At 48.2% G+C, this 26,307-nt stretch overlaps 1 protein-coding gene across 3 annotated transcripts; it reads left to right on the plus strand.

Moving 5' to 3' along the window:
• The first annotated feature begins 8,027 nt into the window (after positions 1-8,027).
• On the plus strand, positions 8,028-19,437 carry CCKBR (cholecystokinin B receptor). 3 transcript variants are annotated; one of them, XM_032853309.1, is made up of 5 exons: positions 8,032-8,329; positions 16,998-17,249; positions 17,394-17,646; positions 17,915-18,087; positions 18,300-19,437. In XM_032853309.1, the coding sequence occupies exons 1-5, from the start codon at positions 8,179-8,181 to the stop codon at positions 18,836-18,838; spliced, it is 1,368 nt and encodes a 455-aa protein (XP_032709200.1). In that variant the 5' UTR covers positions 8,032-8,178; the 3' UTR covers positions 18,839-19,437. The 3 variants fall into 3 exon arrangements, with proteins under 3 accessions (XP_032709202.1, XP_032709200.1, XP_032709201.1); XM_032853310.1 differs by lacking the exon at positions 8,032-8,329 and adding an exon at positions 14,726-16,448; XM_032853311.1 differs by lacking the exon at positions 16,998-17,249 and having other exon boundaries at positions 8,028-8,329.
• Positions 19,438-26,307: the final 6,870 nt, after the last annotated feature.

The raw sequence follows: 26,307 nt of genomic DNA on the forward strand, positions 1-26,307 counted from the left end.
AAGCCTCCTACACAATCTTTCAGGGTTGTTGAAAGAAATGCTTGAAGAATTAAAATGTAAATGAGATAATGACTGTAAACTGCCTGCCAATGCCTGACAAGTAGCAACTGCTTAACAATGAATGGTAGCTATACCCGTTTTCCTACCCCTCTAGCCAAGGTTGCACCTTTGAGGCAGTGAGGCACAGGTGGTCTGGCCCTGCCCAGCAACCCTGGGCCTTGGGCCTGTCCTGGCAATGCCGGGTCTGGCCAGCAGAGGGCGCAGGGCTCCATTCCCTCCCCTCCTTCTACCGCCGGCCCAGGCTTTGTAAAGCTGGGAGAACTAGAATCTTAGGGACAAGGAGAAATGGAATCTTAGGGACAGAACCGTGGTCTGGCTTGTAAAAACTCTTGATTTTTTTAGCAAAGACTAAAATCCATTGGTGATGACGCTGAAAGCTGTTACAGAGGAAGTTGTGCCAAATCAGGGCCTGAGGCAGCCCTGGTGCGGGCAGCACTACCGGATAGCCAAGAGCATTCAGAACTGCCCTCCCCGGCAGCTTGAAAAAATCCTTGTGCTTTTGGGCGAACACTCATGGGCCCTCTCTGTGTCTGGCACTGCCTTTTCAGTTTCAGTATCTTGGCTGGTTGTCCTCAACCTTGCTATTCTCCAACAGGTGCCACAGGGCCCTGAAAGCTTATAGCTGGAAGCCCTCCCTCTGGTGACTTCCTCAGTGAGGCTTCCTGTGGCTTTTTTAGCTTTCAAGTGAGACCCTGACCTGGGAGATCCAGGCCCCTCTTGGCCTACCCCTGAGAGCCCATGTCTGAACCCAAACGCAGCCATCAGTGAGAGCCAGCCCCTATGTGTGTGCTTGGCTCTCCCCAGCACAAAGCCCCAGGCTCTGGAAGGGGGTCTTTCCCTCAATGCTTTCCTCTGACCAGCATCCCTACCTGCTCTGGCTCCAGCCTGTCTGTCTTCAGAGCCTGTGCCCTCTTTACTTATTCCAAGAGAAGAGCCTCCAGCGTGGGCAGGGAGTGTGTGGGCAGGAGCTCAGCAAAGAAACAGAGCTGCACATCACAGAAAGGCAGACAAGAGAAGGCCTTGAAAGATGTAGAGAGAAGGCAGCAGTGAGCCCCAGAGGGAGGGGCTGAGCCGGTGGGCAAGTGGGGACCCCAACGACTACACTGTTACTATCTCCTCTTCTAACACTGGATCCGAGCTGTGCATATGGGTCAGAGCCAGAGGTGCTGGAGGCAGAGCCCATCCACGACCTTCACACCAGTGTGTGTGTGTGTGTGTGTGTGTGTGTGTGTGAGAGAGAGAGAGAGAGAGAGTACTGGGCGAAGCTGCAAGACCCCTAGAAGAAGCAGTCCCTCATAAAGCAGGTTATCTGATGGACATTAGGCACTGTATTCTCCCCTCTCTAGTTGTTTCCCCAGAACATTTACTGAAGTGTTGTTTAAACGTTCCCCTCTTATCTCAGTGGTGATAGAGAATATTGAAAGAAGGATCATGTGCCCACACTTGAGCTGCTGTGGCAGTAGCTAGGTGATTGAGACTTCCCCCAAGGGAAAGGTAAATTATTCTAGATATAAGAGTCAAGCGAGGTGGGCCAGCACTCCCTTTCTCACACACACACACACACACACACACACACACACACAGTGAGAGAGAGAAAGCAAAAAACGTGACAACCTTGGCAGGTCAAGGCTAGAATCAAAAAAGCAGCTTCCCTCAGAACTGAGCTTGGCCCTCTGCCAGGACATCCTGCCCTTGCTTCCTTGACCTCTTAGGTTTCTGACTTGTTCTGGGACGAGGGTCAAGGTCTCTTTCCTCTGGTCACCCATACTGACTTTGCAGTTCCCTCCTTGCTTTGATCCAAGGTCCCCTGTTTCCTGATCCTGAGCAATCCCATTTTCCCTAAAGGCTGAGTTAATCTCTGGCATCGATGGAATTTCCTGATTTTGAGAAACAATCTTCCACCTTCTCTTAACACCTCATTTTTACCCTCCTCTGCTCATAGTATTCCCTCATCTCCGCTCTACCCCTTCCTTGGGATTTTTTTCCTCTTATAAACCATCTTCTTGAAACAATCTATATCCACCACCTCCTGGCCCTCATCTCCCCATCGCCCAGATGAATTTAGTTACAGGGGACAGTATGAGCAAGGTGCGAACATGAGGAACAACATGGAATGCACCATAGTATAAGATGATATGGAAGTACATAGGAGAGGCACCTAACCCATGAAAGCTTCTCGGAGGAGTTTCCCCCTCTGTAACCCCTTTCCCAACATCAGCTTCTTTGAACCTTCTCACAACTCCCATGTTGACTAAAACCAGTAGGCCTGCAAGGATGGTACACCCTCTGCAGAAAGGAGTGGCTCCTTGTCATTCACAGCTCAGTGCACAGATTTGGGGTCCCCTGCACTCACCAATGCTGCTTCTTCACTCTCAGTACACCCCTCCTCTTTGACACTCCTCCATATGATCTTTGCACTACTCTCTTCCCTTTCTCACTGCTAACAGCTCCACTTCGGAAGCCCACTTATTACTCACTTTAGACTTTGTCACCTACCTCATGGTTGTCTTCTCTGTATCCGGTTGAGATTTCGTGGCCCATTATTTTGTCCTTGTCCCTTTGTTTTTCACTTCCACCCAACTGGCAAAACCTCAGCTTTGGATGAGCTGAGTATTCAACAGTCTCCATGTTTGCATCCAACTCTCTGAGCTCTGCTGGAGAAACTGGTATCACTAGAAATTCATGGTCACCAACTCCTAAGTGGGTCCTTAACACTTTCCTAGTTGTCTTACTACATTTCTCTAGTGTCCACTTCCCCTTTCCCATTTTATACAGTTTTCTTAAACCATCCTGACTACTAAAATTTCAGTTGTGTACACACACACACACACATACACACACCACTCACTGATAACCAGATCTCTAACTTCACAGAGAACATAGAAAATATAAGACAGCAGCTCCCATTAAATCTATGCACCTCCTATGTTAATTGAGATACAAAACAAGTAGCTAGGATAAGAGGAGCAGTTTCTTCTTCATACAGGAGAACCTGGGGTAATAAAACAGCTTGAGTGTAGAAGACCCTACTCCTACCATCTTATCATTCTGCCATCCCTAGTGAAATGATTGAAGATGGCTTACCTTCACATTCAGCAGGAAAGGGCAAGGAGGCAGAAACAGTCCAGTCCTCTCCTATAACACTTCTACCCACAGCCACCGTCCAGAACACGGTCATTAAGCCACACTTAGCTGCCAAGGCGTCTAGGAAATAATAGTTGCTAGCTGGTCAGCCGTGACTTATTTTCATCTATAATTATTCTCTTCTAACTTCCTCTTACAATTGAGTATCTACTCCTATCAAAACCTAGAACCTTCCACACATGCTCTGGATTCCATACCTCCCTGCCTTCTCAGGAATCTTGCATTAGAAATTAATTAACTTCTCTCTGTGTGTGTCCCTCTCTCCTTTCTTTCCTCCTCTCTCTTTCTGCCTCTCCACCCCTTTCTCCTTTCTGTTCTGTTTTTCCTTTCTTTTTTTTTTTTTTTTTATGATGGCTTTCTCCCCTTGTTTTCCTCCCAGCTCTCTGTCTACTACTCTTGGTCTCTTTCCCAGGCTGGCCTTTCTCTATCCAGCCTTTAAATATTAAATATCCAGCCTTTAAATATCCAGATTTATGACCTGGTTCCTCATTTTTTATTTAACACACTCTCATTAATTGTATGGTTTGCATTACTTCCTATGCAACCTGTATATTCAGCTTCCTACTGGAATTCCTACTTGGATGTCTAATAAGCATCTGAAACTTACCACGTCCAAAATGGAACAGATTCGCTGGTGGGAGTTGCTGTCTGATGGTTACTATTTTCTCTATGAAGTGGGAGGCCGGGTTATTTATTGTGAGTGAAGGATGGTATGCGTGAGTGGTGTCGGCTGGGGGAGGGGTGGTGGAGATGACATGAGAGGTTTTACAAGTCCAAAAACATTGGAAAAACTATTGTGTAAAAGAAGAGAAAGGTGATTAGTAAAACTTTTGCTCATTCTTGGAAGCATCATCGTATAAGCACCTGAGTTCTGATGTCCAAAATCATTGGCATTGAATTGTAACTTTTTCACCCAGTAGTTTTGTGGCTTTGGGCAAGTTACTTAGACCCTCTCTCTCTGAGCCACAGTTTTTTCAGCTAAAATACTGACCAGTCATACTGGACTGAAATGTATAGTTCTTGGTGAGGATTAAAAGTAATGTGCTTTGAACAGAGTAGGTGTTCACCAAACAGTTCCTATCCAAGTACCAGAAACTGTATTCATCTTAATCTCATCCTTCTCCCTCACTCTCCACATGCAAGCAACCTCTAAATTCTGTCTACCTCCTAAATAGCTCCAGGACCCATCTTCCCCACTGCCTCCAGGACTTCAACTCAAGCCTGAGTTAAGGTCACCTGAGTTCTGTCATGGACTCCCAATGCCCCAAGATGCTCCAGCTGTTCTCCACACCAGCTGCCCTAGCGGTTACTCCAAATCTTTCTAAATCTTAACCAATTTCCAGCACTTCTACTTCCTCGCGTGGCTTGCAGGGGTCTGTGTTTGCTACTTTCTGTGACTGAGAGGTGTGATCATTTTCTATTGCTACTACAACAAACTACCATGAATTTGGAAGCTTAAAACAATATCCGCTTAGTAGGTTGTGGACATGTGGGCCAAAAGTCTGGTACAGTATGGCTGGGTCCTCTGCTCAGGGTGTCACCAGGCAGAGGTCAAGGTGTCAGCCAGATGAAATTCTGTTCTGGGTTCTTGGGGAGGGAAATAACCACTTCCAAGCTCATTCTTGTCATTGGTAGAATCTGGTTCCAAGTGGGCAAAAGACTAAAGTTGCTGTTTTCTGGCTGGCTATCAGCCAGAAGCTGCTCTCAGCTAGAGCCCACTCTCAGGTACCCATTCAGCACCCTGCTCCTTCCTCAAACCAGCCACAGGCCCTTGCATTTCTTACCACATGGCCCCGGCCCTCTTCAAGCCAGCAACAGTGTGTCAGACCTTTCTTCAAATCTCTCTGATTTCCTTTTCTGCAGCCAAGCAGAGTAAATTCTTTTGACTCCGTTAAGACTCGTTGAATAATCTATCTTGAGGTCAACTGATTAGTTACATTAATTACATAGGCAAAATCCCTTTTGTCATATAACAGGATCGTGAAGGTAGCAACTCATATTTACAGGTTTTACCCATGCTCTAGGGAAGGCGACTGTGCAAAACTGAGAATCCTTTGGTGCCATTTCATAATTCCGCCCACTACATAGGAGGGGAAACCAGGAAAAATGTCCCTGAGAAATGCTGATACCTTGAGCTGAGATGAGAAGGATGGCAGGAGTTAATTAGATAAGGAAGGAAAGTTTCCAGAGACCATGTGCAAAAGCCATGTAATTGGCAGAATATATCCAACAACAACAACAAAAATGGACTAAAGAAAGGCCAGTGTGTCTACAGGGAAGAGAACAAGAAGCACAGCGACTTGAAAGAAGCTAACCGGTTAGAGAGATCAGTAGGAGCCAGACCACACAGGCTTCAGAGACTCTGTGAAAAAGTTTGCTCTATCCCCAAAGCAAAGGTCTGAAGAGTGGCACAATCAGGTTTGTGTTCTGCACATATCACTCTGACTTTAAGGTGGATGGATGTAAGGGCCATCAGTAAAAGGTGGTGGACCACAAGAAGCGAGGAGAGCAGTGCAAGAAACAGTGGGAAATGTCGGCGCAGATGTAAGCATACCGATTCAAGGAACACTCAGTGGCTAAAATCAACAGGCTTCATGATGGATTGACTACGGGAGGGAGGCAGTTCTGTTCCCCAGGAAGCAGAGTCTGAGACAGAGATTACTGGGGAGGATGTTTACTAAGGAGTTCTCCTGGCGTCAAGACCTGTGCAAGAGCAAGGATGAAGGAAGGACGGGGTGAAGGCAGAAGCAGGCCAGTGATTCCGTCCCCATAAAGGCCTTGGTCAACCCCATGAGGAGCTGTGCACGTCTTTCAGAGCTGTCCTCTGTCGGAGTGAGGAGGCTGAGCACCTGTGCTGAGCTGGTCACTGGAAGCAGGATGCCTCAGGAAGGGAACAGGATCTTGCCTGAGCAGTCATTCCTTGGCTCAGCCGACTCCCCAAGGGGCTGGGCAGTTGAGGACTGACTTCTCAAAGCTGCTCGGCAGCTGCAGAATAAATCCCTCGTACTTGGATAGGAGTCTGGGCTTTTGTCACAGCCTCTATTCCAGGTGAAGGTGCCTAAAGGAGTAAGGCAGCCAGGCTGATTTCTAAATTTCTGATTTGTGTATCGTCGCAGATGCACATAATCGTTGGCTTACCTGTCACTTTCCCCCAGGAGAGTGGGAGCTACTCGGACACGGGATGTATCAGACAACTAATACACAGCCCTACAGCTGGCACATACTTTGCTGAATAAGTGCATGCCCGTCTACTCCTATTTCCACTCCCCTCTCTCTCCGACATTTCCTTTGCTTCCCTGTTCCCCAACCCTACGGTCATCCAATGTGGGAAAAGTCCAGCAGGTTATCTGAGATGCCACCTGTGCTGGAGCTGAACAAACAGCAAATCAGGCTCTTCTAGTCCAGGGCACTCTGATGGGGAAGGCAGGCAGTGCCAGGTGGGGGCTGTGGGGGGAGACAGGTGACATCCCCACCCACCTCAGGCTTAAATCTTCCTTCAGTGCCCCAGCCCCTATAAACTCAGTTCTTGCTGGAACAGGTCCTTTCCCAAGGACAAACTGGATAGGGGTCTCTGAATTCCCCATAAACTCAGACCTCATTCACAGTCTATCTGCTCTTTGACTGATGCCCCCATCTCCAGCAGATACTGCTGGCGGCCAGAGAGTGGAATTTTAAGGTCATGTTGGAGTTTCCTTGGAATAGAGAAGAATGGATAGCCAGCAGGGCTGAAATGTAAGTGGAGGCAAGTCCTGCCCCAGGAACTGAACCCACCACTTCGGTCCACTGCATGCCCCCTTAAGCTTTGTTCCGGCTGCACCCCAGTGATCTGGCCCCCTTTTGGTCCCCTCTCGTGGGAACCTGACGCCCCACACAGGCTGCTCCACCTACACAAAGAGCAAACAGTGAGCGTCAGTGTGTCGGTGTGGGTGGGCGCTGCCTGGAGACAGGAGAGCCAGCCCCCTCCTTTCCTCTTGTGCCAGTGCTGGGCAGACGCTGGAACCAAACCCCACCATCAGCCCAACCCTTCTCCGTTTATTCTAAGCAGTTCTCTCTGCTACCCAGGCTGCCCTCACACCCAAGTCAGACTCTTCCTCCCGCAGCCCTTTTGCGCGCCAAGACTCCCCAAGGACAAATGCTGCCCGCCACCGCCAGCCTCCCCACCCCGCCGTCCTTGCCCGCTCTGGAGGGTTCCTTGGGAGCTTTGGCTGGAAGCCTGGGTGTTGGGCCCTGATGTGGGAGGTGGAGGGTGTGGGGGCAGATGGAGGGGCTACTCCAGCCCCTTGGCGAGGAGATACAGGGAACTCTGTAGCGATAGTGTCGCGGTCACTGGAGCCACTGCGGCATGGTACAGAAACCCGCGGCTGATGCCACTCTGTTAAAAAGGCCATCTCCAGGTCCCCGACCCACCAGGGAAAAAACGCTAGGTCCCGCGGAAGCCGCGCCCCACCCAAACCCTCTCACCCTCCTCCCCTCAACCCCGCCACCTCCCACCCTGCCACCCCTCCATCCACCCGTAACCCCCACCGCTACCCTCGCCAACACAGGCACACAGGCGCGTACACACACACAAATACACACACACACAGGTGCGCACACCCACTCCCAAGAATTCCTCCGAACCGGGACGGTGGTGAAGGGGAGTGGGCGGGAAGGAGATCTCTAGGAGAAGACCGGAGAGAGAGAGAGTAGGGAGGGGGCGAGCCTGAAGGACAGTCCCGGTGGGTGGGGGGAATGCGGATGTCCTGAGCGTAGGAGGGGGGCGGAGAGTCACCTGGCGGGACCGAGGCAGACTAGCCTGGGAGCGAGGCGAGCCTAGGCGGGGCGAACGGAGGAGGAGCGGCGGGGCAGGGGCCAAGGTTGGGGGCGGGAACCAGGCGGGGCGGAAGCCTCCGCCCGAACCGCGGCGGGAGCAGGTGGAGCCGCAGCGGGAGCCCTCCCGGCCGAGCGGAGGGAGGCGGTGGCTGGGCCGGGGCCATGGAGCTGCTAAAGCTGAATCGGAGCGCGCAGGGGTCCGGAACCGGGCCGGGGGCTTCCCTGTGCCGCCCGGGGGGGGCCCTCCACAACAGCAGCGGTGCGGGCAACCTCAGCTGCGAGCCCCCTCGCATCCGCGGAGCCGGGACACGAGGTGGGTGCCCCCCTAAACCCCCTCCACCAGCTCCTCCTAGCTGCACCCCACACTGATAGTGGCCCCCATTGCCTCCTCAAACGCCTACACCATCCCTTCACAGTACTCCCTCTCAGTCCCCAAACAGCTCCCCCGACACTTCTGCCCTCTCCCCTCGCCCCCACCCCCACCCCAAGGCTCAAAAAAACTCCATCACAGCTTCACACCACCTGATAAGAGCCCCTTCACGCCCGGGTCTCCGGGCCGCACCCAGAGCTACTGGTCACCCCCAAACACATAACAGAGACTCCTTCTAGACACAGACGGTCAGGAAGCAAGGACCTTCTCTTCTTGCCTGTCCTCCAGGTCTCTCTTCCTTTTAAATCCAGTTCACAGAGCCACAATAGGGAAGGAAAGAAAGAAAAGAAGGCAAGACTGGGAAAAAAGAAGAGGGCTGGTTGAGAGAAGGAGCACTATGGAAGGCTTACATGGGAAGTTAGAGTTATAATCTCCAGTGTCCCCCACCCCAACCCCCAGCCTTCCCAAAAGAGATCTTCAAACCTGAGTTAGGCTGGACACTGGGGGCTGCTCCCTAGAGCTGCATGTCTCCATTTTACTCCTCCTCAAATCCTCCTGCCTCCCAAGGTAGGAATTCTAATCAAGGCACTGTCCCCTCTCTCTTTCTGTTTTCAAGTCCCTTCCAAGCCCCTTTTCCAACCTGCCTCTCCTGAGGTTTCTTCCTTTTAGAGCCTGACTTCGCCCTTTGCCTCCTATCCCTTGTGCCACCATCTCCCCCCCCACCCCCACTGCTTCCACTTACTCAGTCCCCAAAATGACTTTCCCTCCTCCCACAGGCCAACAGCCGCATTTTCTTGATAACCCAGCTCACTATATATGTTTTCTCTTCCTGCACCTTTTCTTTCCTTAAATGTCTTCTGGACACCTACTGTTGTAGCTGGGCTAAATGCTGGGGACACAGGAATGAAAGAGACCCAGTCCAGACCCTCATCTGTCCATAGTCAAGTGCAAAGGGGAGACAAACCAGCGGGAAAATAATAGTCAGCATGAGAAGTCCCAGGAGAGCATCTGAATTGTGGGCACCCAAAGGAGATGGAATCCAAGAACTTCCTAGATGAGGGAGTCCAGGACCTAGGTCTTGAAGTAGGGAGTTCAGTAGGCAGAAAAGGAAGGAGGGGGATTCCAAGAGATGGAACAGTGCTGAGCATAAGGAAATTATTCCATGTTCAAGAAAGGAAAATGAGTATTTGAGTAAATACTTGAGTATTTACCCCCACAAAATAATGTATGTTTTCTCAGACTAGTTGTTACACACTCTCACTTAGATTCTTTCATTCAACAAATATTTATTGAACCAGAGTTAGTGCTAGGCACCAAACTGAACAGTTCCTATTTCATGGAGCTCACAGTTTAGTGGGAGAGACAGACAAGCAGGGAATTGCAGCACAAAGTGGGATTGTGCCTTAGGAAGGCTGTGGGAACAAAGAAAAGGAGTCCTAGCCTAGCCTAGCTTAGCCGTGGGAATCAAAGTTGGCCTCCTGAGGAATAACTGAATAAAAATAAAAAAGACGAGGGAGAGCCAGATACATGAAGGGGCCAGAATGGCCAAAAGCATTCTAAGCAGAGGAACAGTATGATTAAGCTCCCAAAGTTTAAATCGGTGGTACTTCCCTTCAGTGTGTCAGTTTCTGAGAGCCTGAAACACACACCATAAGAGAGGAAAAAGCAACACTCAGGATTAAGACCAGCCTAGAGGGTTTACGAAGAGCTTCACAGACCTGGCTAAGGAGTGTGGATTTTTTTCTAAGATTTTATTTATTTATTTGAGAAAGCAAGCACAAGCTGGGTGGAGGGGCAGAGAGGGAGAAGCAGACTCCCCACTGAGCAGGGAGTTCCATGACTCAGGGGCTTGATCTCAGGACCCTGAAATCATGACCTGAGCCAAACACAGACGCTTTACCCCGAAAGGGATGGAGCCACCCAGGCGCCCCAGGAGAGTAGATTTTTATCCTGAGGGCAATGGCAACTGCTGAAAGGCTCAGTAGTACAGCCTGAATAAGTTCTGTAGTAGAGAGGATGGATTGGAGTAGAAGACATGAAAGGTGGGGGTTGGGGAGACAGTTTAAAAGGCTATTATACTACTCTGGTGAAAGACGATGTGGGCTTAGACTAAGGTATTTGCAGTGGGGATGGAGAGAAGTGGGTGGATTTGAGAGACACTTCTGGAAGTGGAAACAACAGAACATGGTGATTCATTAGAAACGGAGAGGGAAGAAGAGGTCAAGGGATGACATCTCGGTCTCTGGCTTGAACAATTGGATGGATGTTGGTGCTATATCATGAGAAAGAGAAGAAAGGGACAGAAACCAGGTTTGAAGGAGAAGATTATAAATTCGATTTGGAATCCACTGAGTTTAAATGCTGGTGATATACCGAGGTGGGATTGGCCAGTGAGCTGTCAAATCTTGTGGTCAGGAACTTAGGGGAGAGGTACCAGCTGGAAATATAGACCTGAAAGGTCTTTGCGTATAGGAGGTAATGGAAGGCATGGGAACAGATAAAGTCATACAAAGACTGTGCAGGATGAAAAGAAAAGAGGGCCTAGGGCAGGATCCTGAAGAAGACCGATACTTAAAAACCAGTTAAGGAAGGAGAGAGCCCATGACAAAACCAACAGAGAAACAAGAAGACAAGGAAAAGACTTCAAGCAAGATGGGATAAGTGATGTCAAATGCTGCTGATATAAGTCAAATAAGGACAGAACAGCATCCTTCAGATCCAGTAACAAGGTCCTCCTATCAAGGAGGCTTTATGGGTGTTAAGGTCTGGCTACAGTAGGTTGAAGTTTGGGACAATGGGGGAGGGGATTCTGAGAAGTGAACCAGGGTGTGTAGACGAAACTTTCTGAAAGTTTGATAGGGAGAGAGAGGCAAAGAAAAAATAGGATAGTGCTAGAAATAGCATGGGGTTGAGGAATGGTGTATGGGGTGGGGGAGTTGTCTTCGGGTGGGTGGGTGTGTGTGCACGCGTGCGAGTGCACACATGCACAGTAGAGGCAAGAGTCTTTTTTATTTTTTATTTTTTTTAAGATTTTATTTATTTATTTTGACAGAGAGAGAGAGAGAGATCACAAGTAGGCAGGGAGGCAGGCAGAGGGAGAAGGAAGCAGACTCCCCGCTGAGCAGAGAGCCTGATGTGGGACTCGATCCCCGGATCCTGAGATCATGACCTGAGCTGAAGGCAGAGGCTTAACCCACTGAGTCACCCAGGCACCCAAGAGTCTTTTTGAAATGTTGATGCAGAATGGGCCAAGAGAGAAGAAGACTGAAGGTATAGCTGAGAGCAGGGATAGTCAACAGAGCAGGGGACCCTGAGAAAGCATAACATGAAATGATTGAGAGCACAGGTGCAAGAATTGGCCTTGCTCATCTGGGTGTTGTTATCCACAGAGTTAGTTGGCTGTTGCCCAGGCAGTCAGAAGTTACCCACAAAGACCATTAGCCTCTCACTCAGATATTATCCCCACAGATGCCTGTTAGCCAGGCTCACTCCAGTGTTACCAGTAGAAATGTAGATTTTACCCACATTAGTCTTTTTTTTTTTCTTTTTTTGAGATATATTAGAGAGAAAGAGAGTATATAGGCACACAGAGGGAGAGGGGGAGGGAGAAGCAGACTCCCGGCTGAGCAAGGAGCCCGGTGCAGGACTCAATCCTTGGACCATGGGACCATGACCTGAGTGGAAGGCAGACGTTCAGCTAACTAAGCCACCCAGGCGCCCAACCCACATTAGTCTTACCTGTTACCCATACACAGACCTGAGTGCTAATGCTCGCTCAGGTGCTGCCCACTGAAAAAGAGATGTCACCCACAGTTACTTGAACATTGCCCACATTATTTAGATGTCACTCATCCACCAAACACACTTGCTTTCGTTTTATCATCCACACATAGATATTTCCCATGATCCCCTAAACAACCTTTTCCAGATACTACTCATAAAAATCACAGGTGTTACTCTCACACATTCAGATATTATCCACAAAGACCCAAATGCTACCTGTGTTCGCTCAGGTGCTCAGTTACTGTACTCGGGTCAGATTCGTATCTCAGCTAACATCTTAACGTGTTAACATCTCACGTCCATACGCACTTAATTATTGCCCACACATACTTGGATATTACTTCTGCTTACTCAGCTGCTACCGTCATCACTTGGATACTCCCCCATTCACATTCAGACCTCTGGATGTAATCCATGTTTCCTGAAGTTGTTATCTGCAAAACGAGATGTTATCCACAAACATATCTACAGATACTACTCTCGTTCAGTCATATGTGACAACTGGCCTTGCTCTTGCTCTTGCTCACCACAGCAGCACCTACACTAACATTGGAACCAATGTTACAACACTTGCTTGGATATTATCTAAACCTACATGTATCCCCCACTCAATCAGGCATTACCTACAGACACCTAGCTGTTACCCTTCTCACACCTTGTCCACAAAAATAGGTATTACTCTCACCCACCCAGGTATTATCTCAAAAACTAAACTGTTACCCAATTTTCACTCTGATATTAACTACACATCCTTCCACATTATTTCTGCTCCCTCAGTTAGTACCCAATATGCCCAGCTATTATCTACAATCAGATGCTCTCCGTGCTCCCACAGACACATGGGTATTACCTTAATGTCTGTGTTCGTGGGTGACCAGATCTAACATACCAGTGGAAGGCAGATTTGAGGCATCAGCAGCTTCAGTGTCATTTCTTATAAAGTCCTGATTTTTGTTTTACGGCACATTATCTGGATTTTTGTGCTTATACTTCTCTGCCATCATCTGGACAGAACAAATGCAGATTCCCTAGACCCCAGAAGCAGAAATGAGCTGTCACAGTCTTCTGAGTTCTCTGGCTCAGCAGGACGATGCCCACAGGTCATATCTATAATATTAGATAATAGGCATGATATCTGCCTCTCCCATTCTTTCACCTCTACCTTAAGTTGCCAGTTGTTGAAGCCACTGTGATCACTCCTATTCCACCACACAAATGCATAGGGATGCATAAATACAGACAGAAATACACACACAAGTCTTCCTTCCAATTGCTTTTTTGTCACTTTTGAGAAAACTATTAGACTTTTATTTATTTATGTATGTGTGTATTTAAGTAGGTTCCATGCCCAGCATGGAGCCTAACACAGGGCTTGAACTCACCACACTGAGATCAAGACCTGAGCTAAAATCAAGAGTTGGATGCTTAACAGAATGAACCACCCAGGCATCCTACTAATAGACTATTTTTACAGAAGTTTCAAGTTTACAGGAAAACTGAATGGAAAGCACAAGGAGTTCTCTCTCTCTCTCTCTCTCTCTCTCACACACACACAATTTCCCCTATTTATAATATTTATATTAAGGCAATACATTTGTTATATTTGATAACCTAATATTGATATATTGGCAACTAAATTCCACAGTGTACATTAGGGGTTCACTCTTTTTGTTATATATTCTATGGGTTGTTTTTTTAAATATTTTATTTATTTATTTGACAGAGAGAGATCACAAGTGGGCAGAGAGGCAGGCTGAGAGAGAGGGGGAAGCAGGCTCCCTGCTGAGCAGAGAGCCGGATGCAGGGCTCGATCCCAGGACCCTGGGATCATGACCTGAGCCAAAGGCAGAGGCTTTAACCCACTGAGCCACCCAGGCACCCCTATTCTATGGGTTTCAACAAATGTGTAATAACATCTAGCTACCATAGTACCATACAGAATAGTTTCACTGCTCTAAAAATCCTGTGCTCTATCTTTTCACCCTCCTTCCCCCTCCTCAGACTCCTAGTTCTAAGATTTCTTTTTCACTTCTCCTAATGGTTCAATGGCAAAGACTTGGAGAGATAGCGGTGGCTGGAAGGTGATAGCTGGGAATGCCCAGCAAAACCGCAAAGTGCTGGGCAATTTTACTGGGACTCTAGTTTTCTGGAGACCCACGCAAATTGGGACCTTCATAAGGGTGGGCATAGTCTCATTTTTCTGCTCCACCAAGTTCAAGGACACACATGGGACACATCAGTTGGATGAATGAATGAGAAAGGTGCTTTCTGTACTTTAGAGTGCTGTACCAACTTGATTGATTCAAGAATTAGGAGCTGAAGGAGTGTCTGGGTGGCTCGTTCATTTAAACGCCCGGCTCTTGATGTCAGCTGAGGTCATGATCTCAGGGTCCTGGGATGAAGCGTGGGCTTTGGGCTCTCTGCTCAGTGGGGAGTCTGCTTAAGGATTCTCTCTCTCCCTCTCCTTCTGTCTCGCCCCCCTTCTTTCTCTCTCTTTCTTTCTCAAATAAATAAATTCTAAAAAAAAAAAAAAGAAGAAGAAGAAGAAGAAGAAAGAAAAATAAAAAAGCAAGAACTATTTGAAAAGAGACATCCAGGGAAGGATCTGAGAAAGATGATAGAACTAGAGAGAGTAAGGAAAGGGGTGGGTTGGGGGAAGAAGAGTGCACTGAGAAGAGACACAAAAAGTACGGGATAGACTACCAGCTCTTTTTCTGGGTCCAAGGACCTCTCTGACAGAGCTCTCCCTCATAAATGTTCTTTATTTACACACACACACCCTTCAGATTTGCTACACATAAGCCTTCCTTGCAGACAGGGTGATATGTGTCTCCCGAGAAACAGAGACAGAGAGAAGAGGGCATGCTGGAGCTTTAGAGGCACAGAGGTGAAGCATGAATGGAGAAAGACAAAGCAGGTGCATTTGTGTGTAAAGTGACAGTTTCATTCAAAATCCATTAGCCAGCATGTGTGAACACCTCCCATATGCAGAAAATATTACTCTAAGTGTCAAGGGTAGGCTGAAGAACAAGATGGGCCCTGCCCCCGTCCTCAAGAAGCTCAGAGTCCAGTGAGGGAGATAGAGAGTTAAACACAATACAGTGAGCAATGCCAGACTGGAGTACAGAGAGGCAGGAAGAGGCACTGAGATTGAGATTTGATTGGGAGGAGGCAGCATTATGAATGACAGAGGGGTGAGGAATTAGTAGGAGGCAGAGCATTTTAGAGATCTGGAGACTCGGCTGCCATTCTAATTCAGCATCTTACTTACCTGTGTGATCTGAGCAAGTAATGTCACTGCTGGGTTCTGTTCAAGGATCTCTTGTAAACAGTGTGCACTGGATGCCTGAAACCATTTCTGAGTAAGTTGGTTATTGTTATGAAAACAGTTTAATTCAGAGCCTATGTCAAGAGTCAATGTATGGGGTTGCAAAAGGGGGGCTACCCCTCTGGGCCCTTCCTTCCCCACAACCTGAAAGGCTCTGTCTCTGCCCTCTCTCCCTTCCAGCTCTAGTCTCCCTCATGCTGAGGCCATGGGTTTGAATGACTGAGTCCAGTTTAATTCAATTAAATTTCATTTGGGTCTGCTTGGCTGTGATGAATCCATCCCCCAATAGACAATGACACAAATGAATGGGGTCAGCCCTCTGTCTAGCCCAACAACACTAGTGTCGCCCCTGTGAGCTCCCACAGCACTTTGTATATTCTTCAACGTCACTCCTTATCACACAGTGTGGCACTTAAATCTGTCATATATCCAAGTTTCCCTCTAGATCATGGGCTTGCACATGGCAGGGAATTTGTCATGTTCATCTCTTTGTCCCTAGTGCCTAGCACAAAGGGAGTCCTCTGTACATGTTTGTTGAGTGAGAATGAATGTTTGGAGATAATTAAAATACAAGGCAGAAAAGAAAAAGCATTCTAATAGATACCTAAGGAACACGAATGGGTTAGAGGAAGGAGATTAACTCCAAATGAGGCATCTAGAAAGGCCTTACAGAAGAGGGGGCCATTCATCCGAGTCTTGAAGGGCAAGAGCAAATAGGAATTTACCAGATACAGAAAATGAGTTTGTGATGGGGGCTGGTGAAATAACATTCCAGGCTGAGAAATCCATGTTAGCGAGGGAGGAAGTCATGAGTGTGCATGAAGCCTTCAAGAAACTGAGTCATCGGGTGGCTTAAGTGGGTGCTTTGCAAGAGGAGATGAGCGGGAGGAAGAGGACAGTTCTCAGAGGATCTGGAAGACGTGCCAGAGGAATGCAGACAGTACAGAGCAGGTGAAGGGGTTTGATTTTTTTTGTGTGTGTTTTTTGTTTGTTTCATTTTTAGACAATAAGGACATGACCTGACCTGTGTTTCAAAAGGTGGTGGGTGGTCAACAGTGCCAAATGCTACAGGGAGATCAAGTAAAATAAGCTGAGAAGAGACCTTTGGATTTGGCAGTTAAATCTTCATGATCTTGGGAAGAAGTGTCCAAATGGTCATGGAGGAGACAGATGGGGCACTGGACTATAATGGACTGAGGGGTGAATGAGGAGATCCAGATAATCCTTTCAAGAAGTTGAGCTGTAAAGAGAAGGGAGATTTTGGAGCAAAGCTTGAGAAGCGACAAACTTTCTCAAGGAGGAGTCAAGCCAATTTCACTAAGCCTCAAGGGGTTAGAAGCCTGGAGGATTCAAGTTCACCACCCACCGTGTGGGAGGAGGTGTTCCTGGGAGGCAGAGGGATTTAGCTGGGTAGCCCAGGTGGGGAATAAGTGGGCTTGGAGGGTCTGGCTGAGTGAGAGCCAGACTCCCTACCGCCACTTCTCCCTTTTCCTAATCCAGAATTGGAGCTGGCCATTAGGGTCACCCTTTATGCAGTGATCTTTCTGATGAGTGTTGGAGGAAATGTGCTCATCATCGTGGTCTTGGGACTGAGCCGCCGCCTGAGGACTGTCACCAACGCCTTCCTGCTCTCACTGGCAGTCAGCGACCTCCTGCTGGCTGTGGCTTGCATGCCCTTCACCCTCCTGCCCAATCTCATGGGCACGTTCATCTTTGGCACAGTCGTCTGTAAGGCGGTTTCCTACCTCATGGGTAGGTGAGACAACCCCCTGCCCCTCCCTTTCCTAAAGTCCTTGCCATACATAAGGGTCTTTCCCTGTGGGGGCTGAGAAAATCACACTGGTTGAGTGTGTGACACGAGTTTCCTAAGTGACCCCTTCCTCTTCCCTTGTTTAGGGGTGTCTGTGAGTGTGTCCACACTGAGCCTCGTGGCCATCGCCCTGGAGCGATACAGTGCCATCTGCCGACCACTGCAGGCACGCGTGTGGCAGACGCGTTCCCACGCAGCTCGTGTGATTATAGCCACATGGATGCTCTCTGGACTGCTCATGGTGCCCTACCCAGTGTACACCGCGGTGCAGCCAGCAGGAGCGTCCCGTGTGCTGCAGTGCGTGCATCGCTGGCCCAATGCACGTGTCCGCCAAACCTGGTGAGGGTGCTCATTACCTATTCCTAAGAATTCCCTTCTCCGTCTCCATCAGCTGCGTACTACCAGTCCCCAGAATCCTCCTCCAATACTCCAATTACCTTTCCGCTCCCACCACCCTGATTCCCATTTGGCGCCGCTCTCCAGTTCTCTAGCCCTTCCCAGCAGCACCCCCAAATCTTAGTTCTACCCCAGCCCGAAAGAATCCCTGGCTCTTCCTCCATCGCTGATTCCAGGTGGACAGATACTGTGTGATGTGCCCTGTGTCCAGGTCGGTACTGCTGCTCCTGCTTCTGTTCTTCGTCCCGGGTGTGGTTATGGCTGTGGCCTACGGACTCATCTCCCGCGAGCTCTACTTAGGGCTTCGCTTTGATGAAGACAGTGACAACGAGAGCCAGAGCCGAGTCCGAAGCCAAGAAGGGCTGCGGAATGGGGCGGGACCAGGTGCGTGAAATCCAGCCACCCACCCCCACCCCCACCCGGTCCCTGTCCTTGGGAAGCAGCGGCGGGGCCTAGACAGGGTGGAGCAGAAAGGAGCGGGAGTAGGCAAAGAGGCTGGAACTAGGGGTCTGGTGGGGGTGGGGCTGGGGCTGGGGCTGGGGCTGGAGGTTGAGAGAACTCAGCCCGAGGCTCTAACCACCATCCTCTGTGCCCAGGTCCCGCCCACCCGACTGGGCGTTGCAGGTCAGGGAATGGGCTGGCTGGCGAGGACGGTGACGGCTGCTACGTGCAGCTTCCGCGCTCCCGGCAGACCCTGGAGCTGTCCGCGCTGACCGCGCCCACTCCTGGGCCAGGATACGGCCCCCGGCCCTACCAGGCCAAGCTGTTGGCTAAGAAGCGCGTGGTGCGGATGTTGCTGGTGATTGTTGTGCTTTTTTTCCTGTGTTGGTTGCCACTGTACAGCGCCAACACATGGCGTGCCTTCGACAGCTCTGGCGCACACCGCGCACTTTCAGGGGCGCCAATCTCTTTCATCCACTTGCTCAGCTACGCCTCAGCCTGTGTCAACCCCCTGGTCTACTGCTTCATGCACCGTCGCTTTCGCCAGGCCTGCCTTGAGACGTGTGCCCGCTGCTGCCCCAGGCCTCCACGCGCTCGCCCCAGGCCTCTTCCCGATGAGGACCCTCCCACCCCTTCCATTGCTTCACTGTCCAGATTGAGCTACACCACCATCAGCACACTAGGGCCTGGCTGAGGCGCAGAGGAGGAGCGGAGGCTAAGGCGGGACACCCCCATTCCTACAAGCAGGGACCCATCCAGACACACAGGAGACACACACCCACTGACACCCAAAAGCATGGACTAATCCCAGTGCGCGTGCACACGCACACACACGCACAGTTGGCTTACCTGACACAAACTAAACTCCCACACAGGAAATTAGGCACACTCTTGATATGGGACTGAGCCTGGCACACACAAACATGGCACTGACCTTAGACATACACACACACAGCATCCCTAGCAATGGACTATCCGTACTTAGCGGAAACGCAGGGAGGCTGGCCTGCCTCTCGTATACACACAGTAATGGCACTGATTCTTTAAGGCTCCGGAGCCGGGCACCGTACCAAGTCCTGAGATGCTCCAGGCCACCCCCAGTTTGACCTCACAGTGCCCTTCCCCATTTCAGCACTGAAAATACCACCCAGCCTAATCTCACACCTCCTGACCCAACAGACTGTTCTGCACTGAAAAGTCCCTTCATTCCTTTCCAGTTCCATACTATGGCCCTGCCCCTCTTCCCTCACCCAAACTCTTTGAGAAATAAAAATGACTTGGCTTCCTCCTGAACTTCCTTTCTGGACTTTTTCTGGGGGGCAGATGAGGGGCACAGGGTTTTGTAGAATACTCCCTGTCAGGTCCCTCTTCCTGCTGCTTCTGTGCATGACCACCTGCCAAGAAGCCCATGGTCTGAGGCTTGAGGGGGATGTGGGTATTTTCTCTGGGTCATCATCCTGGACTCACCTAAACGCCAGTGTCACACACGGTAGCTGGTCGTAGGGGTTGCAGTAGGATATCCATGATATGTGATATATATCCTAGCATATTCTCCTGAAGCTGTGCTACTGCGAAGATACTATATTAATAGATACTTACTCAAATTTAATTGACATGGTATGAGGAAACACTGTATAATAAGCTTTGGTTTATTTGATGTGTGTTTGCAACACCAGGGTTCAGATCATGATAGGTGTACAGAGGTTAAAGAGTGGGACATTTTTTATGCACTCTTCTCTGCGTCAGAATCTGGCTAAGCTTCTGCCTGGAAGCACCTTTACTGGCCAGCAACAAAGCAGGGAGGCGGATACTGGATCCAAACAGGAGGAATCCCAGAGCCTGGCCCCCTTTTGATTGTAAGACTGATCCAGCCCCAGAAAGAGGCAAGAGACAGCAACATCATCCCTCCACACACACACACACACAATGACAGGGAAGAACAGATGCCCTCACCAGAGAACATACATGATAATCAGAAATATGATATGTTGGGAGGCTTTCTTGACACTTCGTCTTGTGACAGATGGGGAAACGGAGACTCAGAGTAGGAAAGAAAGCTGTTCAAGATCATACAATAAATGAGAACAAGGCAGAAAAAATCGTACTGAAGTAGACACTGAGCTAGAGATGGGAAAGAAACCATCAGGAGGCAGACCTAAGTTTTGTGAGGCCTGGCGCTTATAAAACTGGGTGTTTTTCTTTCTTCCTTTCTTTCTTTTTTTTATTAAAAAGAATAGAAAATGCTAGGACACTGACCAGGGCTTGGAAGGTGCCTGTGCAGTGAGGAGCCCTGAGATTCAAGGCTCACTGACCTCACAGACAGTACCACCTCCAACTCCTCCCACTAACTAGGCTGGACAAAGGCCCGGTGGAGTGAAGGACAGTGAGAAAGGAGAGTGGTCTTCTGTTTACCAGTGCTGAGGCTGCTTCCATCCATCCTTTCTACAGGGCCCTGGGCTGTAAGAGGCAGGACGCAGGAAGAAAAGGAGGGAGAAAGTGTTCCAAGCTGTCAACGACAACAGTGCTGGTTAAAAATAGAATCCCAGCTGGTCTGACTTGCTGAAGGCAAGATATTGGGCCTTTCTCTCTCATGCCAACTTTTCCAGAGGGTGGAGATAGGGTTGCTCACAGGCTTTGCCACACTCTCAAGGAGATTGCCTTGATGATACTGCTCTACTGTCAGCCCCTCCAGCTGGGGCCTGGGCTCCTGATGACCACCAGATGGCAGTGGGAAGCTCCATGGGGTAGGGCTCCAAGTCCAGCCTCAGCCTGGAGTGTGAGCTGAAGTCCTGTGGCCCAGGGCTAGCCTAGAACCTAGCACAAAAGCATGGCCTGAATAATACGATTTCACACAGTGTGGTGAATAACATGATTTCACACACAGTGTGGCCCTTTGGTCTACAGAATACTTACACATCCATCACCTCCACCCCCCGCACCCCACCCCAGGCCCTGTCAAGTGACCTGATGTGGAATCTCAGGGACTTCCCTTCCATTTTCTATCTCTTGAAATCTGTCAAACATTTCAGATCAATTTAGTATCTCTGTCTCTACAAAGTCCTTTTTGTTCATCCTCACAAAGCTTATCTGTTCCTAGTACTTACTGCTTTCTCTCTTCAATCATTCATTCGTGTTCCTGCCTGGTTTCTGATACTGGGCTGGGAACAGCGTGATGTGGTGGGAAGATGACAGAGCCTGGGCTGGAAGGCGAGGGTGACAGAGGGGGAGGGTAGAAAATCTAGCACTTCTCGGGGCCATGTGACAGGCATCTTACATACACCAATTCACTTCATTCTCAGACCTCTCCTACAGAATATTTCTCTTAGACAGAAGAGGAGGGTGAAGCTGAGAAAGCTTAGCGGAGTTACATGAGGTCCTGCGCTTGGAATGTGGGAAACACTGAGCTCAGGTGGTGCCTACCTCCAAAACCTTTGCTCTTCCCAGCCATGCTGTGTTGTCTTTGAAGCCTTAAAGACCTGGGTTCCAATGGGCCTGACCTGCCTTTTAAAAGTTGGGTGATTTTGTGCAAGTTCTCTCAGTGGCTCAGTCTCAGCTATTAACCAGGGATGATTACATTAACTTCTGTGATATGTGACTTACAGTAAGAAATATACATTCAGTCTTCATCCCCTTTCCTGGCACAGAGCTCCTAAAACCCATGGAATTTCCTAAGTGATGAGAGCCAAAAAGTGCCTGTTGACAAGTTAATGTGCTGACTTTCCCAAAGGCCACTTTAAGAATGGGCTGGTTGGGGACACCTGGGTGGCTCAGTGGGCTAAGCCTCTGCCTTCGGCTCAGGTCATCATCCCAGGGTCCTGGGATCAAGTCCTACATCGGGCTCTCTGCTCAGCAGGGAGCCTGCTTCCCCCTCTCTCTCTGCCTGCCTCTCTGCCGACTCTCTGTCGAATAAATAAATAAAAACTAAAAAAAAAAAAAGAATGGGCTGGTTGCAGTGACATACTTGATATAGGGTTAGTCTCCAAAATCTATAAATCTATAAAGAACTTACGAAACTCAACACCCCAAAAATAAATAATCCAGTTAAGAAATAGGCAGAACGTAGTATCCAAAATCTATAAAGAACTTATCAAAAACAACACCCAAAGAACAAATAATCCAATCAAGAAATGGGCAGAGGACATGAACAGACATTTCTGCAGAGAAGACATCCAAATGACCAACAGACACATGAAAAAAAATGCTCAGCATCACTAGGCATCAAGGAAATACAAATCAAAACCACAATGAGTTACCACCTCACACCAGTCAGAATGGCTAAAATTAAGAAGTCAGGAAACAACAGGTGTTGGCAAGGATGCGGAGAAAGAGGCGTGCTCCTACACTGTTGAGGGGAATGCAAGCTGGTGCAGCCACTCTGGAAAACAGTATGGAGGTTCCTCAAAAAGTTGAAAATAGAACTACCCTATGACCCAGCAATTGCACTACTGGGTATTTACCCTAAAGATACAAACGTAGTGATCCGAGAGGGTACATGTGTGCATCCCAATGTTTATAGCAGCAATGTCCACAATAACCAAACTGTGGAAAGAGCCATGATTTCCATCAACAGATGAATGGATAAAGAAGATATGGTACATATATACAATAGAATATTATGCAGCCATTAAAAAAAACCCACAAAATCATTCCATTTGCAATGACATGGATGGAACTAGAGGCTATTATGTTAAGTATGGAGGTTCCTCAAAAAGTTAAAAATAGAACTACCCTATGATCCAGCAATGCATTACTAGGTATTTATCCAAAGGATACAAAATTCTGATTTGAAGGGGCACATGCACCCTGATGTTTATAGCAGTATTATCAACAATAGTTAAATTATAGAAAAAGCCCAAATGTCCATCAACAGATGAATGGATAAGAAGTGGTAAACACACACATACACTATATATATATATATATACACATACGCATACACACACATATACACATATATATACTTATGTGTATATATACATATGTGTATATATGTGTATGTATATATCTGTAACAGAATATTACTCAGCCACCAAAAAGAATAAAATCTTGCCATTGTAATGATGTAGATAGAACTAGAGGGTATTATACTAAGTGAAATAAGTCAGATAAAGACAAACCATATGATCTCATTCATATGTGGAATTTCAGAAACAAAACAGATGAACATAGGGAAGGAGAAAAAAAAGAGAGAGAGGGAAGTAAACCACAGGAGACTCTTTTTTTTTTTTTAAGATTTTATTTATTTATTTGACAGACAGAGATCACAAGGAGGCAGAGAGGCAGGCGGAGAGAGAGGGGGAAGCAGGCTCTCCACTGAGCAGAGAGCCCGATGTGGGGCTCGATCCCAGGACCCTGAGATCATGACCTGAGCTGAAGGCAGAGGCTTAACCCACTGAGCCACCCAGGCGCCCCCCATAGGAGACTCTTAACTAGAAAACAAACAGAACCGATGGAGGGAGGTGGGTGGGGGATGGGCTAAATGGGTGAGGAGCATTAAGGAGGGCACTTGTGCTGGGCACTGGGTGTATGTAAGTGATGAATATGTAAGTGATGAATCACTAAATTCTACACCTAAAACCAATTTTATCATGTATGTTAACTAACTAGAAGTTAAAACATGGCGGGGGGGGGGGGGGGAGATTGGACTGGTTGCCAAAAGAACCAATCAGGTGATTGGGGGTTAGAATTTTCAGCCCTACTCTCTGAGCTTCAGGGAGGGGAGGTAAGCTGGAAATTCAGTTCCAGCACCAATGGTCAATGGATTAATCAATTATGCCTACATAATGAGGTCTCCGTAAAAATCAAAGGACAAGCTTTGGACAGCTTCCAGGTTGGTGAACACATGGAGATTGGGGAGGGTGGCATGGAAGACTTGGAGAGGACATGGAAGTTCTGTGCTCCTTGCCCAGACCTTTCCCTATGCATCTCTTTCATCTGGCTATTCCTGAGTTATATTGTTTTATAATAAACTGGTAATCTAGTAAGTAAAATGTCTCTCTTGAGTTCTGTGAATGCTCTGGCAAATTAATTGAATCCAAGGAAGGGATTTTGGAACCTCCAATCTATAGCCAGTTAGTCAGAAGCACAGGTGACAAGTTGGACTTAAAATTGGCATCTGAAGTAAGGGGACCACTGCATGACTAAGCCCTTAATCTGTGGGATCTGACACTATCTCTAGGTAGATAATGTCAGGATTGAGTTAAGTTGTAAGGACATCCAGCTGGTATCAGAGTATTGCTTATTGGTGTGGGGAAAAAAATACAAGGTAATTAGTGTCAGAATCATAACTCACACTGCCATTTACATAATTACATTTATGCCAGTTACATAAAACAATGCTCAAAGTGCTTATCATTGTAGCAGGCATATAGCATAAGAAGGGATAGACTCAAGATTGCTTTAAGACCAATATGCAGGAGTAGCACCAGGAAATAAGATCCTCTACAGAGGGCACCCCCAACTCAGGGGAGCAGAATGCTGCATCCAATAGGCTTGGGACCTGCTAAGAGATGGTATTAGAATGTGGTAGACTCAGAATTTGAATCCTGATCTGCCTGACCCCAAAGCCCATGCTCTTTTCACTACACATCCTGACTCTGATCTCCCAGAGAGATCATTCAGGGCTGGGGAACTGGGAGCAATTGGGAGTCACTCTGGACTCTTCTCAGGGTTCAAAGTAGAAAAACAGGTAAGTCTATAATTCTGCAGACCTGGATCCTTCAGCAAGCCCCACTTCTGGAATTACCATTTCTGGAGGAAAGCCCCTGAAGATTCACTTCCCCAAAACAAGAGGGGCAACTGTTCTGAAAATCTTACCCTCTCAAACCTTCCAAGAAAGCAGGTTTCCTGGCTAAGTCTCAGATATGGGGTCAAACCAGAGAAGAGGAAGCATCACAGTGAACATGAACAAAGGAGGACGTTAGGCCAAAAGCTGACCCCTTTCACAGTCAACTCAAGCCAGGGTCTTGGTTAGTCAGGTCTGGACTAGTGAGAAGCAAGGGATGTTTTATGGAAAGACTTTGTTCCTTCAAGTTATTTCTGGGAGAGGACAAGTGAGAAGGGAGGAAAGCAAGTAAAAGGTTGAGGAAGAAAGCGGGTCCCAGCTGGGGTCAAAACTTTGTTGCTGGGATATAATACCTAAAAGAGAGACCTTCTGGGAATGGTACCCTTATTGTAGATTCTAGCAGTGTTCCTTTAGCTGTGTACTGTTCTCTGAGGCTTATTCCCTATCTGTCAACCTAAGGAGGCACTTGGTCAGCCAGATTCTTTGTCCATTGTTAGCACCATACACAAAGATCAACACCTTCCGCTTGGTAGGGCCCTGTCTTTTGGAAACAGAATCTAGCCCAGCCATGTAGCCACAATTTGAGGGAAGGACATAGTTTACCAACTAGGCCCACTGGAGAAGTACTTTGTCTTAACCAAACAGTTTTGAACCTAGGCATATAAACAATAGATAAGACATGGAAGGGCTCTTGAGAAATAGACATTTGAACGATAAGGCTGGCTTGAGTGATAAGGCTGTCCAATTTCCCAGCATGAAACAAGCTCTGAGCAACATAAGAAAGGCAGAAACACAAGATTCCCAGTCAGATACAAAATCACATCTAGGTTTCAAGAAACAGGACCACAACATCATGTGTGGGCAGGGAGAGGCAGGCGCAAAGACCCCACCTGGACAAGGGTAGAGCCTTCAAGGTAGGACTCAGTTGGTGGACAGGGGGTAAATCCCTTTTCTCGAACCAGAAGCAACTCCCTAATCCCTCCAAATTTAGCAGTATTGGTCATCCCTGGAGTAATGAGCAACAATCCCCCAGGCTGCCTAGATGTGTGGATCTCTAGTTCAGCCCAGAAAAGGCAAGAGCAAGAGCAATGGGGGGTGGGGGTTGCGGCAGAAAAGTCTGGTTTTAAGCATGGAATGTTTAGTTATGGCAGCTGGAGAGATGGAGGGACCTCCACACATATCAGGGAGGAGCTGCACCCACCAACTTGGAATGGTGATGCAGACCCAACCAGAACTAGACAGCAAAAGTGGGGATCTGGTCAGAGGAGACCAAAAAGCAGCTACAGTGTAGGGAGCTAATGCCAGTTTCCTTGTGAAAACTGGTCTCCCTGGAAGAATCTGGTACCCAGTCTACTTAAATGCCCCTTACTAACTACAGA

The sequence above is a fragment of the Lontra canadensis genome, unplaced genomic scaffold (genome assembly GCF_010015895.1).
Source record: "Lontra canadensis isolate GAN:19392208 unplaced genomic scaffold, GSC_riverotter_1.0 scaffold7, whole genome shotgun sequence".
Taxonomy (NCBI): domain Eukaryota; kingdom Metazoa; phylum Chordata; class Mammalia; order Carnivora; family Mustelidae; genus Lontra; species Lontra canadensis.

Bases quoted from the DNA above. Each gene is read 5' to 3' on its own strand.
- CCKBR (XM_032853309.1), top strand. From the start codon at position 8,179: ATGGAGCTGCTAAAGCTGAATCGGAGCGCGCAGGGGTCCGGAACCGGG. The intron at 17,250-17,393 runs GTAGGTGAGACA...TCCCTTGTTTAG, and splicing joins GGCGGTTTCCTACCTCATGG to GGGTGTCTGTGAGTGTGTCC. The intron at 18,088-18,299 runs GTGCGTGAAATC...CTCTGTGCCCAG, and splicing joins GCGGAATGGGGCGGGACCAG to GTCCCGCCCACCCGACTGGG.